Here is a 12,934-nt window from a genome sequence, read left to right as displayed (position 1 = left end):
TCGTGGAAACCCGAGGAACAGATACGGCCTTGTCTAAGGGACTGGTTTGGCTTATTCTTGTCTCACCTGAGCTCCCCAAGCACGTAACCAAGGGGCCACTTGGTCATTCTGTTTGGAGTAGTTCCTGGCTGTCTAAAGTCAAGGCTGGCTGTTGCCCTTTGGAAGTATTTCCTTTTGTTTGGAACTTGAAATATTTCATAGAACGTTGTTCAGATGTAGCCTGCTTAACAACAAGTATGGAATGCTCTGTGCTCAGTGCACAAGGTATGCCTTTAATTCTTACCTGTAGATATAATTTAGTGCAAACTAGAAACAGATGGGACTTGGAAGAAGAAAGTTTTATAAATGGATGTTTGGAGCGTTGTTTTTCTAGATGCATTATTTCTGAGTTGAAAATTTTGCTACGTAATAGGTGTCATCTGTTTCTCTTGGCTTTAATATGTCGTGTGTTAACTGTGACTGACTTGTTTAATGTTTATTAATATTGTACCTGGGGGAACCTGCAATAACTACTAACGTTACTGCAGAGATTTTTCCATTGGTTGGACTGCACAATAAAATTTGGATCTACTTGCTCAACTCTGTGTCTTCTGTAGGAGTTATGCTGATATAGAATAAGATAAACTAGGTACGCCAATATGCATTTCCCAGAATGATGAAACAGTTGTAATTCTTTTCTGTAGCTATTCAGCATGGATGCTAACTGTTCTTGTGCATCTTCATTTTAGGCTCAGCAGCTGTTATCTGCTTGCATAGAAAAAGTAGATGTTTCTAGCACGGAGGGATATGACTTATTCATCACACAACTGAAGGATGGTTTAAAAAATACCTCACATGAAACAGCAGCAAATCATAAAGTTGCAAAGGTAAGAATTTTATTCTATACTGTCTAGCAGGCATTCTTGACTTCAGTTTGCTTAGCTACTGTTATTGAGGCATGCAGAATGCTTAACTTAGTGTGATGGTTTTCATTTGAAGAGGACAAAATCTCTTATGTGTTCCTTAGTTCCTCAGGGTGAAGTTTGACTTGTTAAGCAAGAAACTGACAAGGCACGGAGATTAAAATTTTGAAGATATTAAATTTCTTTGCATTGTGTCTGTACTGTTTTTGTGTGTCCATTCCTGTATTACTTCTTTCTTGATTTCAATGAATTTAAGATTGCAACAGGTGCATTTTCTTTTGCTTCTGAAATCTTTGTGAGCTATTTGTTGTTCAGCTGTCAGAATCTTAAAATGTATTAACCTAGGCACTTTTTTTCCTCCATTTAGTGGGCAACGGTTACGTTCCACCTTCCTCACCATGTTTTGAAGTCTGTCGCCAGTGCCATTGTAAATGAACTCAAGAAGATAAATCAAAATATTGCTGCCTTACCTGTAGCATCCTCTGTGATGGATAGGTTATCTTACCTCTTACCCAGCGCACGACCAGAACTTGGTGTGGGACCTGGTCGATCTGTGGACAGGTACATTAAGATAAAATCGGTGGTGAATTTGACCCCTTAGTTGCATCAGAATAAGCTCCTATATGACCTTAATTTGTTTGGTCAAGGAAAAAAAAATGAATTAGTCCTGTTCTGTACCTTCTTGCTATTACTCATACAGCTAATAAATTGTTTAAGGCACTGTACTTATTGGTAAACGTAGAGAAACCTTTATGATTGCCAAAAGTGTTCTGTTTGCATTGTCGCTTTAGTGCTAGTTGGATCACTTTGCTTTCAGAGAGATAACAGTTGCAGCCCTAAATTTAGTTCTGTGGGTGGTATTGTAATATGTTAATATGTGTTCACCAACGTTTTACTTTTCATAATGTTTGGTTATTGCTGTGTCTGGACAGTAAAGTGCACATGGCTGATTATTTGAGTTACTGACTGTACCCAAGGTAGTACTTAGTGTAAACCTTTCTGAGACAGCAATGTTAAGATGTTCAGAAACCACGTAGCTTTAAGAGTTTACGTATTCCTCTTTTGAACACAGAGTGCACACATTTGTCTACCAGAGTTAGAGCATACTCACTATGCTACATCATGAAATCAATTCCTTTTCCTTCATGCAGGAAGGAGTTATGCCCACGCTTTGTGTTTTAGAGGATAAAGTTTAGGAAGTTGTTACCTTTGAGTATAAATGCTACTTCTGAACTCTCTAGTCTGCTGCTATGTGTTTGGGATCAGAGAAAATTTACCTCATAGATTGTTGCTTCATCTCTTTCTGATCCGAGTGATAATGTGTAAGTAAGTGAGTAACCTAACATTTTAACCTTCATAAGCCAAGACTCGTTAGAATATTGGCGAATCTTCTGTTTATAAACTAGTGCCTTCTTGAAAGGTTCTGTATGAGTACTATTTTGAAAGTATGTTACCATTTCTTACAGTGATTGAATTTCTTTCTTCTATTCCCCAAACCTCCACATCGAACTGTAACTTCTCGCATTGTATTTGTGATTAGAGCTCCCTGGGATCAGTCTCTTAAGATGGTAAAATGTCTAGTTAAGACAGCTCTTATATAGGTGTTGCAAGAATAGTTTACTTCCTTGGTAGGAAATTTTTACTATGTCTATTCTCTCTAAAGACCGCAACAACTTCTTGACACAGAGGGGAGGAAGCAAGATGTGAGGCACTTTTCCATTGAGCAGCGTTAGTTCTTCCAGCCATACGCACCTTTCTGTGCAGGATGGTGAATTATGGGATGATAGTGGAGAACGTTTGTTGAGGAAAAGGAAATGATGATAGTTGTTTTTTATGCTCTATTTCAAACTAGGGAATCACACTGAAATTAAACAAGGAAGGTGGCAAAAAGACGTGCCTATTTTCCTTGTAGATGTTGTGTTTATGGAGGATTTCAGATTTTGTGGTTTAATAGTTTATAATTTTCAACTGTTGCAGCACATGGTAACATTTCAAGGGGTTACCATGGTGTATTCAGGCAAGCTTAAAATATCCCTTTGGGATAGTTTTAAACACGTATGTGTTCAGTTAATGCCCCCACATTTCTGCAGTAGTTGTGATTATCTAAAACAAAAATAAACCCCTTTTCATCAGTTCTATTAGTCTAGATTCTGGATCCTCCTTAAATGCAGTGGAGCTCTGGATATGTGATGCTTTGCTGCAGTTAGACCAAATAGGCTACATTGGAACTTACTTTGTTGATTTTGCTTTTAAGGCCTCTAGGTTGTTGTGCACTGCTCATGTTCTTTTGTTGAGGCACTTTAGGCCTCCAAGTGATAGAGCTTCATAACATTTCCGTGATCTTTATCAATAATTTTAAATATAAGTTATAGGTAACAATCTGTTTAGTCTGGGGAAGAGGAGACTGAGGGGAGACCTCACTGCTCTCTTCAAATACCTGAAAGGTGATTGCAGTGAGAGCGGGGCTGGTCTCTTCTTTGTGGTGACAGGTGACAGGACAAGGGGAAATGGCCTCAAGCTGTGCCAGGGGAGGTTTAGGTTGGATATCAGGAAAAACTTCTTTACAGAAAGGGTTGTTAAGCACTGGAATAGCCTCCCCAGGGAGGTGGTGGAGTCACCATCCCTGAATGTGTTTAAAAACCGTTTGGATGTGGTGCTCGGGGACATGATTTAGTGGTGGGTTGTTAGAGCAGTATGGTTAGGTTGTGGTTGGACTTGATGATCTTGAAGGTCCTTTCCAACCTGAGCAACTCTATGACTCTATGATCTGTTATTTCAAGCAGGAACTAAATTATTGAAAATATGTCATAATGAGTTTACTTCTTGGTTTGTATGTTTTTGGATTTTTTTAATGATTCTAGGTGACGGTTTTGGATAATGTAGAATTTTTGCTCTTCTAGGTCTTTGATGTATAGTGAAGCTAACAGAAGGGAGACGTTCACTTCATGGCCCCATGTGGGTTATAGGTGGGCACAACCAGATCCTATGGCTCAAGCTGGGTTCTATCACCAGGTAAAAGGTTTATTGTTTTTAGTATTTGTTTCCTAGGTGAGGGTTTGGGAAAATGCCTTTTTTTTTTTTTTTTTGATCCCTGTAATGATGCAGAAAGCATAATGAAAAAAAAGGTCATTCAACTCTTTTTGTATTTTTTAAATTCCTTTTTTTTTTCCTGTGTCTTGGTGTGGCTTCTTTTTTGTAAAGATCACCAAAACCATTGTTCTAAACTAAGCATATAAAATGATTATAAGTATCAAATAAATCTCTGTTAAATAACAGTAAGTAACTTGGCAGGTACATGGCATCTCTTTTCCTCCTCATTAGATTGTTGAGTAAATATCCTTAGTTTATACAGTACAAGTAAAGCAAAAAAAAAAACAAAAAACAAAAAAGAAACAGTAAGCCTGACATCAGAGATTTAACTATGCTTTCCTAGTGTGACTTAAAGATAACTGTAGCGTAACATACAGCAGTCCTAGATCACATTACTGAATTATTGAGTAGTGAATAGATACAACCTCAACATTTTAGTGCACTACTCTTTCCTAGTTCAATTTTCCTTTCTCTGAAATCATTTTTACTATAAAATAGTTATTTGTGGAATAGATTTACATAGTGATGGTTAGGCATTTCACATCAGTATTGCCTACCTCATCGTGTCAGGTGCAAGTGGTTTTCCTTAAGTGCTCTTGAAAACACCTTGTTCAGGAGGAAAAGTACAGGGAATAGATATGTTAAAATAATATCTACTTATTTCCAAGTGACTGGAAATATTGTCATGCAAATGCTGAGTTCTAAGAGAGTAGAAAATTCTACTCTTTCTCTGTTGCCTCGGCTTGTAACAACTGTCTTTGAGGAGGAATGATGTAGAATGCTTTATATTTTGACGTTCTGAAAGTATAATAGGAAATGTTTATTTAATTTGTGTTTTTACAAGCATGCAGCTAAATTCTGCTGAGATTCTGATTTTTTTTACCTTTGTAAGCTTTTTCCGTAGAAATAGAAGTCTGAGTAGTGATGCTGTTCACTTGAGTTCTGTTTTTGTGTGACTTTTATCCAGTAGCTTGTACAGGCATTATTTCTAGGTCTCTTCTATAGAAACATGGTGTACATGGCTGGTTTTGCTACCATGAAATATTGCCCCCATAAAGTATGTAGTTTGAGTTGGGACTTTTTGCATATTTGATGTGGTGCTTTGCTATGCCACTAGAAGAAAGAGTTACTTATCACCTAATTAGTGTTTCACGTTGTTTAGCTATGTGAATTTCAATTATTCTTTCTTGTATTTACAGCCTGCTTCATCAGGAGATGACAGAGCCATGTGCTTTACCTGTAGTGTGTGTTTGGTATGCTGGGAGCCTACAGATGAACCTTGGTAAGTTTAATGATATTTGGAATAGATCTAGGTCTGTTCTGAAGAGATCAGAAATCTTCAGAAACTAAAATCCATGCATCTCGGTAAGATTTCTGGTGAGTTTAGGAATTGTCACTGATGAGAATGGATTTCCAGAATGATTCCATGGGAAAAATCATAGAATAATTCCTTGTACTTTGTCAAATTTCTGTATAATAAGAACAAGAAATTGTAGATGGCTTTATTTCTTAAATCTGGTTTTGCTGTTTCTTTTCAAATTATTTTGTGATAAAGACGAAGGCCAACATTTCTTTGTAGGGTTCTAAACTCAGTCTTCTGTGTGGTTGTGATACAAACATAAGTTCTTAAACTGTGGAGACCATGTAGTATTTATAGTTTTTATGTAAAGCTGCAAGAGCCATTACTAATTTCCTGAGTCAGTCAAAATTGAGCATAGTGACAGAAATGCAGGACCATATTTTGGTTTTAAAAGGGTTATTAACATAATTTTTGTCTTGACTATTTGGTAATTTATAATCATTATTTGAACAAAATGGATTTCTGACTTGCAGGAAACTTTCATTTTTAGCCTTACCTTTTGCAATTCTTCATCCCCTTTTGCTTGTTAGTTTCCAGACATTTTGCAGTAGTATAATTGCACTTTGCCATGTCTCTCCTTCTTTATATATAAAGGTTGGATGCTTGCTGGGTTTTTTTATGCTTTTAGGTTAGTGTGTCACTCGGACTGTTTTCAGTTTCAATTTCTTTGTGGATTTAGGACTAAAGATAGGACACTACTACTTCTTATTAAGGCTGCTTATAATAATCTAACACTAGCTCATGGTAGTCTAAACTGCTCTTTTTTTCTTCGTGATGTGTCAATGAGCTACTGCCTGTAGAACTTTTTTTTAATGAAATGGACAGTTTTTTAAATCATGGACAGCTTCCTCAATTTGAATTTGACTATCCATTAAATGATCAAAGACTTTAGTCAAATCTGCTATAGAGAAATAGTAGGGAAAACTGTTTCGGTAACTTCAGAACTGCCTTGTATAGTTGACTACAGTAGCATTCAGTTTCAAAAATGGTTTGCTTTCAACTTCACTTCATGATCTGAGTTTGTATATGATGTGTGTATTTTTTGAAGTCAGAAATCATTTTTTGGTATGTCTGTTTTTAATGTGATAAGGTCTGAACATGAGAGACATTCCCCAAACTGCCCGTTTGTCAAGGGTGAGCACACTCAGAATGTACCTCTTTCAGTCACACTGGCAACAAGTCCAGCACAATTTCCCTGCACAGATGGCACTGACAGAATAGCCTGCTTTGGATCTGGAAGTTGCCCTCATTTTCTAGCTGCCGCAACAAAGCGAGGAAAGATCTGCATATGGGATGTTTCCAAACTTATGAAGGTATACAATATAAAGAATTTTTATTAACTAATTACTTGTGATTTAAGCATCTTGATGTAAGTTGAGGCCACTTCTGCTTTTTCTTATTTCTTAGGTCCACTTAAAATTTGAGATCAATGCATATGATCCAGCTATTATGCAACAACTTATGTTATCGGGAGAACAGAGCTCAGGGGTTGACTCAAGGAGACCAACACTAGCGTGGCTAGAAGATTCATCTAGCTGCTCAGATATACCAAAATTAGAAGGAGACAGGTATGCCAATCTATGAAATCAGAAATAACCCATGCTATTGTGAAAGTGGTAAATGTCATTTTGTTAAATTCATTGTTCATGAAGCATAAGATCAGTAAGAGTGTTTTCACGGAGATAATTTTTTGTAAATGACTATGTCTACTCAATTCATCACTTAAAAAATATATATAAATTTTAGTTCTTAAAGCCAGTTTCGTTTTACTCCTGCTGTTTCAGTTTTTATTCTCCACTAACAAAGAAATACCAAATCCCATTGCAGTTCTATGCTGGTGTTCCAAAGGTGGAAAAGGACTAGGAATACAAGTTTGGGAACACCTTTTCATTTTAATTATGGATTATGTGTTTCAGGTTGGAAAATGAATATTATTTACAAGTTTCTAGAAGGTGTTTTTTTCTCTGATTGCATCTCCTTAATTTTTGTTTATGTCATTCATAAAATAAATCTTGTGGCTGTGGTAGGAATTGCTTTCATTTGTAACTTTAACTTTTAAGTAAGTTAGAGGGTTTGCTGATGTCTTCTGTGCAACTTAATGTATATGATGTTTACTATCCATTTCCCACCCAAGGGGAGGGTGGATGATAAAGAATTGAATTGTTGCTGTTGGCTGGTGAAGTAAAGGTTGATCAGGTTTGTGTTGAAAGAAAAGACTTTTATCTTGGGCCAGAGGAGAAGGCGTCCAGTTTGTTTAAATATGAGTATCTAACTTGGTACTGTGAGTTATTAAACCCGAAGGTAAGAAGGCATTACTGTTCTTTCTGTATAAAAAGGTCCTGTAATAGGAGATTGTTTCTTCTATTAGAAAAGCCAAATGTGTAAACGCTTTGTATATTCTTAGAACTACTGATTAACCTATTTCTCTTGAAGTATGATCTTGAACAGAATCTGCTTTTATGAAATCACAACTCATCTGGTAGTATTTTTAAGAGCAACATGAAGATTGTATGCTATTTCCTGAAGGGAGTGTTCTGAGAAATTCAGAATTTATTCAGTTATTTTGAACCATGTATGATGTTGCTGGTAGCTGCAGTGCTGTGGGAGAAAGACATTACTCATAACTGGAACAGGACTATCCTGAACTGTGACAGTTTCTATGTTACCTGCAAAACTGTGTTAGTAGAATTGAAAACCAGTCTGGCAGCTTTACCTTTCAGAGACCATCTTGAAGAACTTTAAAGAAGGTGTTAACAGTTTTTAGGGAGTTTTTTTTTCCCCTAAAGATTTCTAAGACCTGGTTTTCATTTGCATTCAATTTATGTCTGAATTGTTGGGAATACAATAGCAGAATGAGGCAAATGAAAAGCACAGTGAGCTCTACTGGCTCAGTGTCTGTTGACAAAATCAATATGATAGTGTCTGTTACTAATTCATCAACAGACACAGAACGGTGACTAAAAAATACAGGGTAACAGTAAAGTTTTGATTTTTTTAAAAACTCTTCATTTAATTTATTGAAGAATAGGAATGTGAGCAGTGTACATGGTGACATTTATACATTTATCTTTTTTTCAGTGATGACCTACTGGATGATTCAGACAGTGAAGAGCATTCCAGATCAGAATCTGTAACAGGTAGGTTATATTTGATCCGTGTAATATGTAGAGATCAAGAAGGGGAACTGTTATTCTAAGGCTCTTAAACCCTGTCCAAAGCAGAGGAGATTGTATTCATGGTATTAGGAGGAAAAAAGAAAAAAAAAAATTCACCTGGAAAGCAGTGCCAATAGTTAAATGATTCATGTGGTGGAGAGGGTAGATAAAGGAGAAAAGAAAAACTGTTAAAAGAACTTATTGAGAAAAAGAACAAATGACAGCTGTGGAAAGCCCTTTAAATTCAGGGGATTGCTAGAGAGAGTTCCTTTATCTAATTTCCCTGTGTATATGGTCTTTGATAAAAATTGGCATTTTTCTCATTCTGAACAAAGCTTTCAGATGTAAGCAGAACAGTGCTATGCATAGTGTTTCTGTGTTATTTTCTCAGAGATCTAATCAGAAATTTTTATGAGAGGGAACATTTACGTGCTTGCTTTTCATAATCAGTTTGCTCTTCTGAATCGAGAGCAACTGGGGAGCAAAAATAGAACATGTGCATACACACAAGGCCTACGTTGAAGGAATGTGTCTAGGCTTCAGTCTTGAACAAACAGAACATTGTAACATACTGAAACTATAGACCAGTAACTTCCTCATAATTGTGAGAGTGTGTAATGTATGTAATACAATTCCTTTTTTTGAACATATATGAACAATTTCTGTTTTAAAGGGCATACATCGCAAAAAGAAACAATGGAAGTCAACCTTGATATAACAGCTCTCAGCATTCTTCAGCAACCTGAGAAACTTCAGTGGGAAATTGTTGCAAATGTTCTGGAAGACACGGTTAAGGATCTAGAAGAACTTGGAGCAAACCCCTGTTTGGCCAACTGTAAGAGTGAAAAGATGAAGGAGAAACATGTAGAACAACACAACATTCCCTTTCCTTGTTTGTTAGCTGGAGGTCTATTAACATACAAATCGCCTGCTACCTCTCCTGTTAGCAGTAACTCTCAGCGGTCACTGGATGGCTTAAGCAGGACTCGAGGTGAGAGTGTCTCAGAACAGGGATCAACTGACAATGAATCCTGCACTATTTCAGAACTGAATTCCCCTCTGGTAAGGAGGACTTTACCCGTATTGCTGCTATACAGCATTAAGGAGTCTGATGAAAGAGGAAAACTTTTTTCACAGGTGAACTTTATAAGTAAAAGTATACATGAAGATGGTTTCACAGTTCCGCAGATCATTGAAATGGAGCTGGACAGTCAAGAACAGTTGCTGTTACAGGATCCCCCTGTGACTTACATTCAGCAGTTTGCAGATGCTGCAGCCAACCTAACTTCTCCGGACTCGGACAAGTGGAGCTCTATGGTTCCCAAGCCTGGGACTTTGGTTCAGTGCCTGCGTCTGCCAAAGTTTGCAGAGGAGGAGAACCTGTGTGTAGATTCAATCACTCCTTGTGCAGATGGAGTTCATTTATTAGTAGGACTTCGGACTTGTCCTGTCGAATCTCTGAGTGCAATAAATCAAGTAGAGGCCTTGAATAATTTAAATAAATTAAACTCAGCACTATGTAATAGAAGGAAGGGTGAAATAGAATCAAGTCTTGCTGTAGTGAATGGCACAAGTATCGATGTAATCCAACATGAGCCCCCAGCAGATGTAACAACTCCTTTAATAATTCAGCCTGAACAGAGAAGCGTTAGTGGTGGATACCTAGTGCTTTATAAAATGAATTATGCCACTAGAATAGTTACTTTAGAGGAGGAACCGGTAAAAATCCAGCATATCAAAGACCCCCAAGACACAATTACCTCAATGATTTTACTCCCACCTGATATATTGGATAATCGAGAGGATGACTGTGAAGAACCTGTAGAGGAAATGCAATTAACTTCTAAAAATGGCAGTGGCAGAGAGAGAAGATCTGAGATCTCTACTCTTGGGCACCTGGTAATAACTACTCAGGGAGGATCTGTAAAAATACTAGATCTTTCGAACTTTGAAATTCTGGCCAAAGTGGAGCCACCTAAAAAAGAGGGCACTGAGGAACCAGATATGTTTGTCTCGGTGATATACTGTTCGGGCACAGACAGATTATGTGCATGCACCAAAGGTAAGACTTCTTTAAAGATGTTTTCGTAATGTTTATTTGACTGTAGTTGTATTGTACTATAGGATGTTAGAATATAAATCTCATAATAGTAATTGGCAAATACCTTTTAATTTATGCACAGTTTACGTCTGTTCTAGAGAGCGTGGGTTCCAGTTGATTCCTTCTCTTAAAAGTGTATTTTAATCTCTAAAATGAGAATTACTCTTCGGTATGTCCTGTATATCGGTGAACTTGTAGTGTCACAGATTTGCTTAAATCCAAAACAAATAAGAGTTAACTATTTTATGTAATTATTTCTGTAGTAGATTTCTCTGTTTCAGAATAATGTCTTCTGTCTGTAATTGGAGATACTCAAGACAGCAGAGAAGGTGATGCTTTTATACCTTCGCTGCTGATCAGTTAAGATTGTTTAATTTCTTGTAGGACTGCTGGTTCTGCTTCAGCCTTTTTGTGATTGGGATTATTCTGTCTTGACTGTGAGAGCTAGACCATCCATCCAAGATTGTTAAATGTTTTTTAAGAAAAACAGCATCTTTCTATTCATTTTTAACAGTTCAGACCCTTTTAATGCTATTGATTTTCTCACTTTTGAGAAATTAGGTCCAAAGCCATTATAAATATTTAGGATTTAGAAGTCTCAAGTTTCAGGATTTTATACCAGATACACTGAAGCTTTGGAGTCCTGGTGTTTTATGCTGAAATGTGAAGCTTTTTAAGGGATGAATTTATCTTAAATGTTTATTACATAACTGTACTGCATAAAATTCAGAAATACTAAAAGAAAGAGCAAATGAAAAAGCTTTACTATGGATACAACCTTTTTGTTGTATTACTTGCTATACGTTTGAATAGAATTCCCTTAACTTTTGTTGTGTTCAGTGATAGCCATCCTTAATCTTTCTGATGGAAGAAGGTTAAATTTCTTGCTTATCTGCCAGGTGACTGAAAAGTTGTTTTTCTTAATTATTTATTTCTTAATTGTTGTTGTCTTAGGCTTCTTCCAAAATCTCTTTGCAGTCTTCACTCTTCGATCTTAACCACCGTGTGTGGGGTGATGCCTCCTGTCTGAGTGTGTAACGAGGATTTGTGTTGCAAGGAGAGTGGAGCAATTCACTGATTTATTGAACATTAGTCCTATGTGTAGCTTGCGGTGCAGTGACATAAGTGAAAATGTTCAATAAAATATTTGGAGCCACTATGCACTGAAAATCCTTGAATGCCGTTGGAAAACTATTTTAGGTACCACAATATCAGAAAGACAAAACTATTAGAAAGGACTATGAAGATGGTGAAGAGTCTGGAGAGCAAGATGGGAGGAGCAGCTGAGGCCCCTGGTTTGCTCAGCCCAGAGCAGAGGAGCTGAGGGGAGGCCCCATGGTGGCTGCAGCTCCTCACAGGGAGCAGAGGGGCAGCGCTGAGCTCTGCTCTCTGGGGATGGCAACAGGGCCCAAGGGAACGGCATGGAGCTGCATTGGGGGTGTGGGGAAGGTCAAGTTGGGGGTTAGGAAAAGACTCTTCATCAGAAGGTGGCCAGGCACTGGCACTGGCTCCCCAGGGCAGACGTATAGTTTGAATTTTGGGTGATCCTGTGTGGAGCCAGGCGTTGGATTTGATGATCCTTGTGGGTCCCTTCCAGATCATGATACTCTCTGATTCTATGAACTCTTCAAGAATAGAGGCTGAGCAATGTACTAGTTGCTGAGATGGTGGGAGTAGGCAAAGACATACTTTGAGTTCTCAAAGTTCTGGATGTAGAATAGGCAACTCTTTCTGTTGTTGGTCCTTGTTGACATAGTGTTGTCTTTAATATATCGTACAATTTTCTCTGTAGGCACCTTTAAGACATGAGTAAAGAGAAACATTTCCTCTGTGTGAATGAGCATTACAGGCTTTAAGTGTTTGTACATAAATATGTTTTAGATCTGCATCATCCCTCTCTGTAGTTGGGAATAATTATTCTTATCACACTTAAAAGCGTTGCATCTAGGTGTCAGCCTAAAATGCTTCTGTCTGTTTTGTCAAGGATTACCTGTAGTTGACATCTGGGAGGAAGTGTGTTCTTGGTTCCAGTTCTGTCAACAAAAAGTGTAGACTTTGATCTCTTAGTATTTTACTTTCTTTTCTTCCCTTGGCCAAGGTAGACTCTGGTTAGTGTCACGCCAGTTCAGTTGGATATTGTCTTTTTCTAAATCATTCAGAGTTAGAAGCTATGAAAGAAGACCACAAACATTGTATGTAATCAATCTTGCAAATCTGTTATACATTCATTTATAAGCACTTTTGTATTTAGGTTTCTCAGGTAGGTAATCTTGCCAAGCTTTTGCCTGCAGTGTTACATTGTAACAGGTGGTTTTGTGGTCAAGGA

General features: G+C 37.4%; 1 protein-coding gene across 3 annotated transcripts in view; it reads left to right on the top strand.

The window, feature by feature from the left end:
• BIRC6 (baculoviral IAP repeat containing 6) overlaps window positions 1–12,934 on the top strand; it is a 175,647-nt gene that overhangs the window by 17,617 nt on the left and 145,096 nt on the right. For all 3 annotated transcript variants that reach the window (XM_021392468.1, XM_021392466.1, XM_021392467.1), the window contains exons 3-10: window positions 729–866; window positions 1,270–1,463; window positions 3,803–3,914; window positions 5,192–5,274; window positions 6,443–6,665; window positions 6,760–6,920; window positions 8,431–8,489; window positions 9,181–10,569. In XM_021392468.1, the coding sequence (XP_021248143.1) occupies window positions 729–866; window positions 1,270–1,463; window positions 3,803–3,914; window positions 5,192–5,274; window positions 6,443–6,665; window positions 6,760–6,920; window positions 8,431–8,489; window positions 9,181–10,569 (2,359 nt within the window). The remainder of the gene's footprint in view (window positions 1–728; window positions 867–1,269; window positions 1,464–3,802; window positions 3,915–5,191; window positions 5,275–6,442; window positions 6,666–6,759; window positions 6,921–8,430; window positions 8,490–9,180; window positions 10,570–12,934) is intronic.

This window comes from Numida meleagris, chromosome 3 (assembly GCF_002078875.1).
Source record: "Numida meleagris isolate 19003 breed g44 Domestic line chromosome 3, NumMel1.0, whole genome shotgun sequence".
NCBI classification, from domain to species: Eukaryota; Metazoa; Chordata; class Aves; order Galliformes; family Numididae; genus Numida; species Numida meleagris.
The sequence above is the reverse complement of the archived record's forward strand: the minus strand, read 5'-3'. Positions and strand labels throughout refer to the sequence as shown.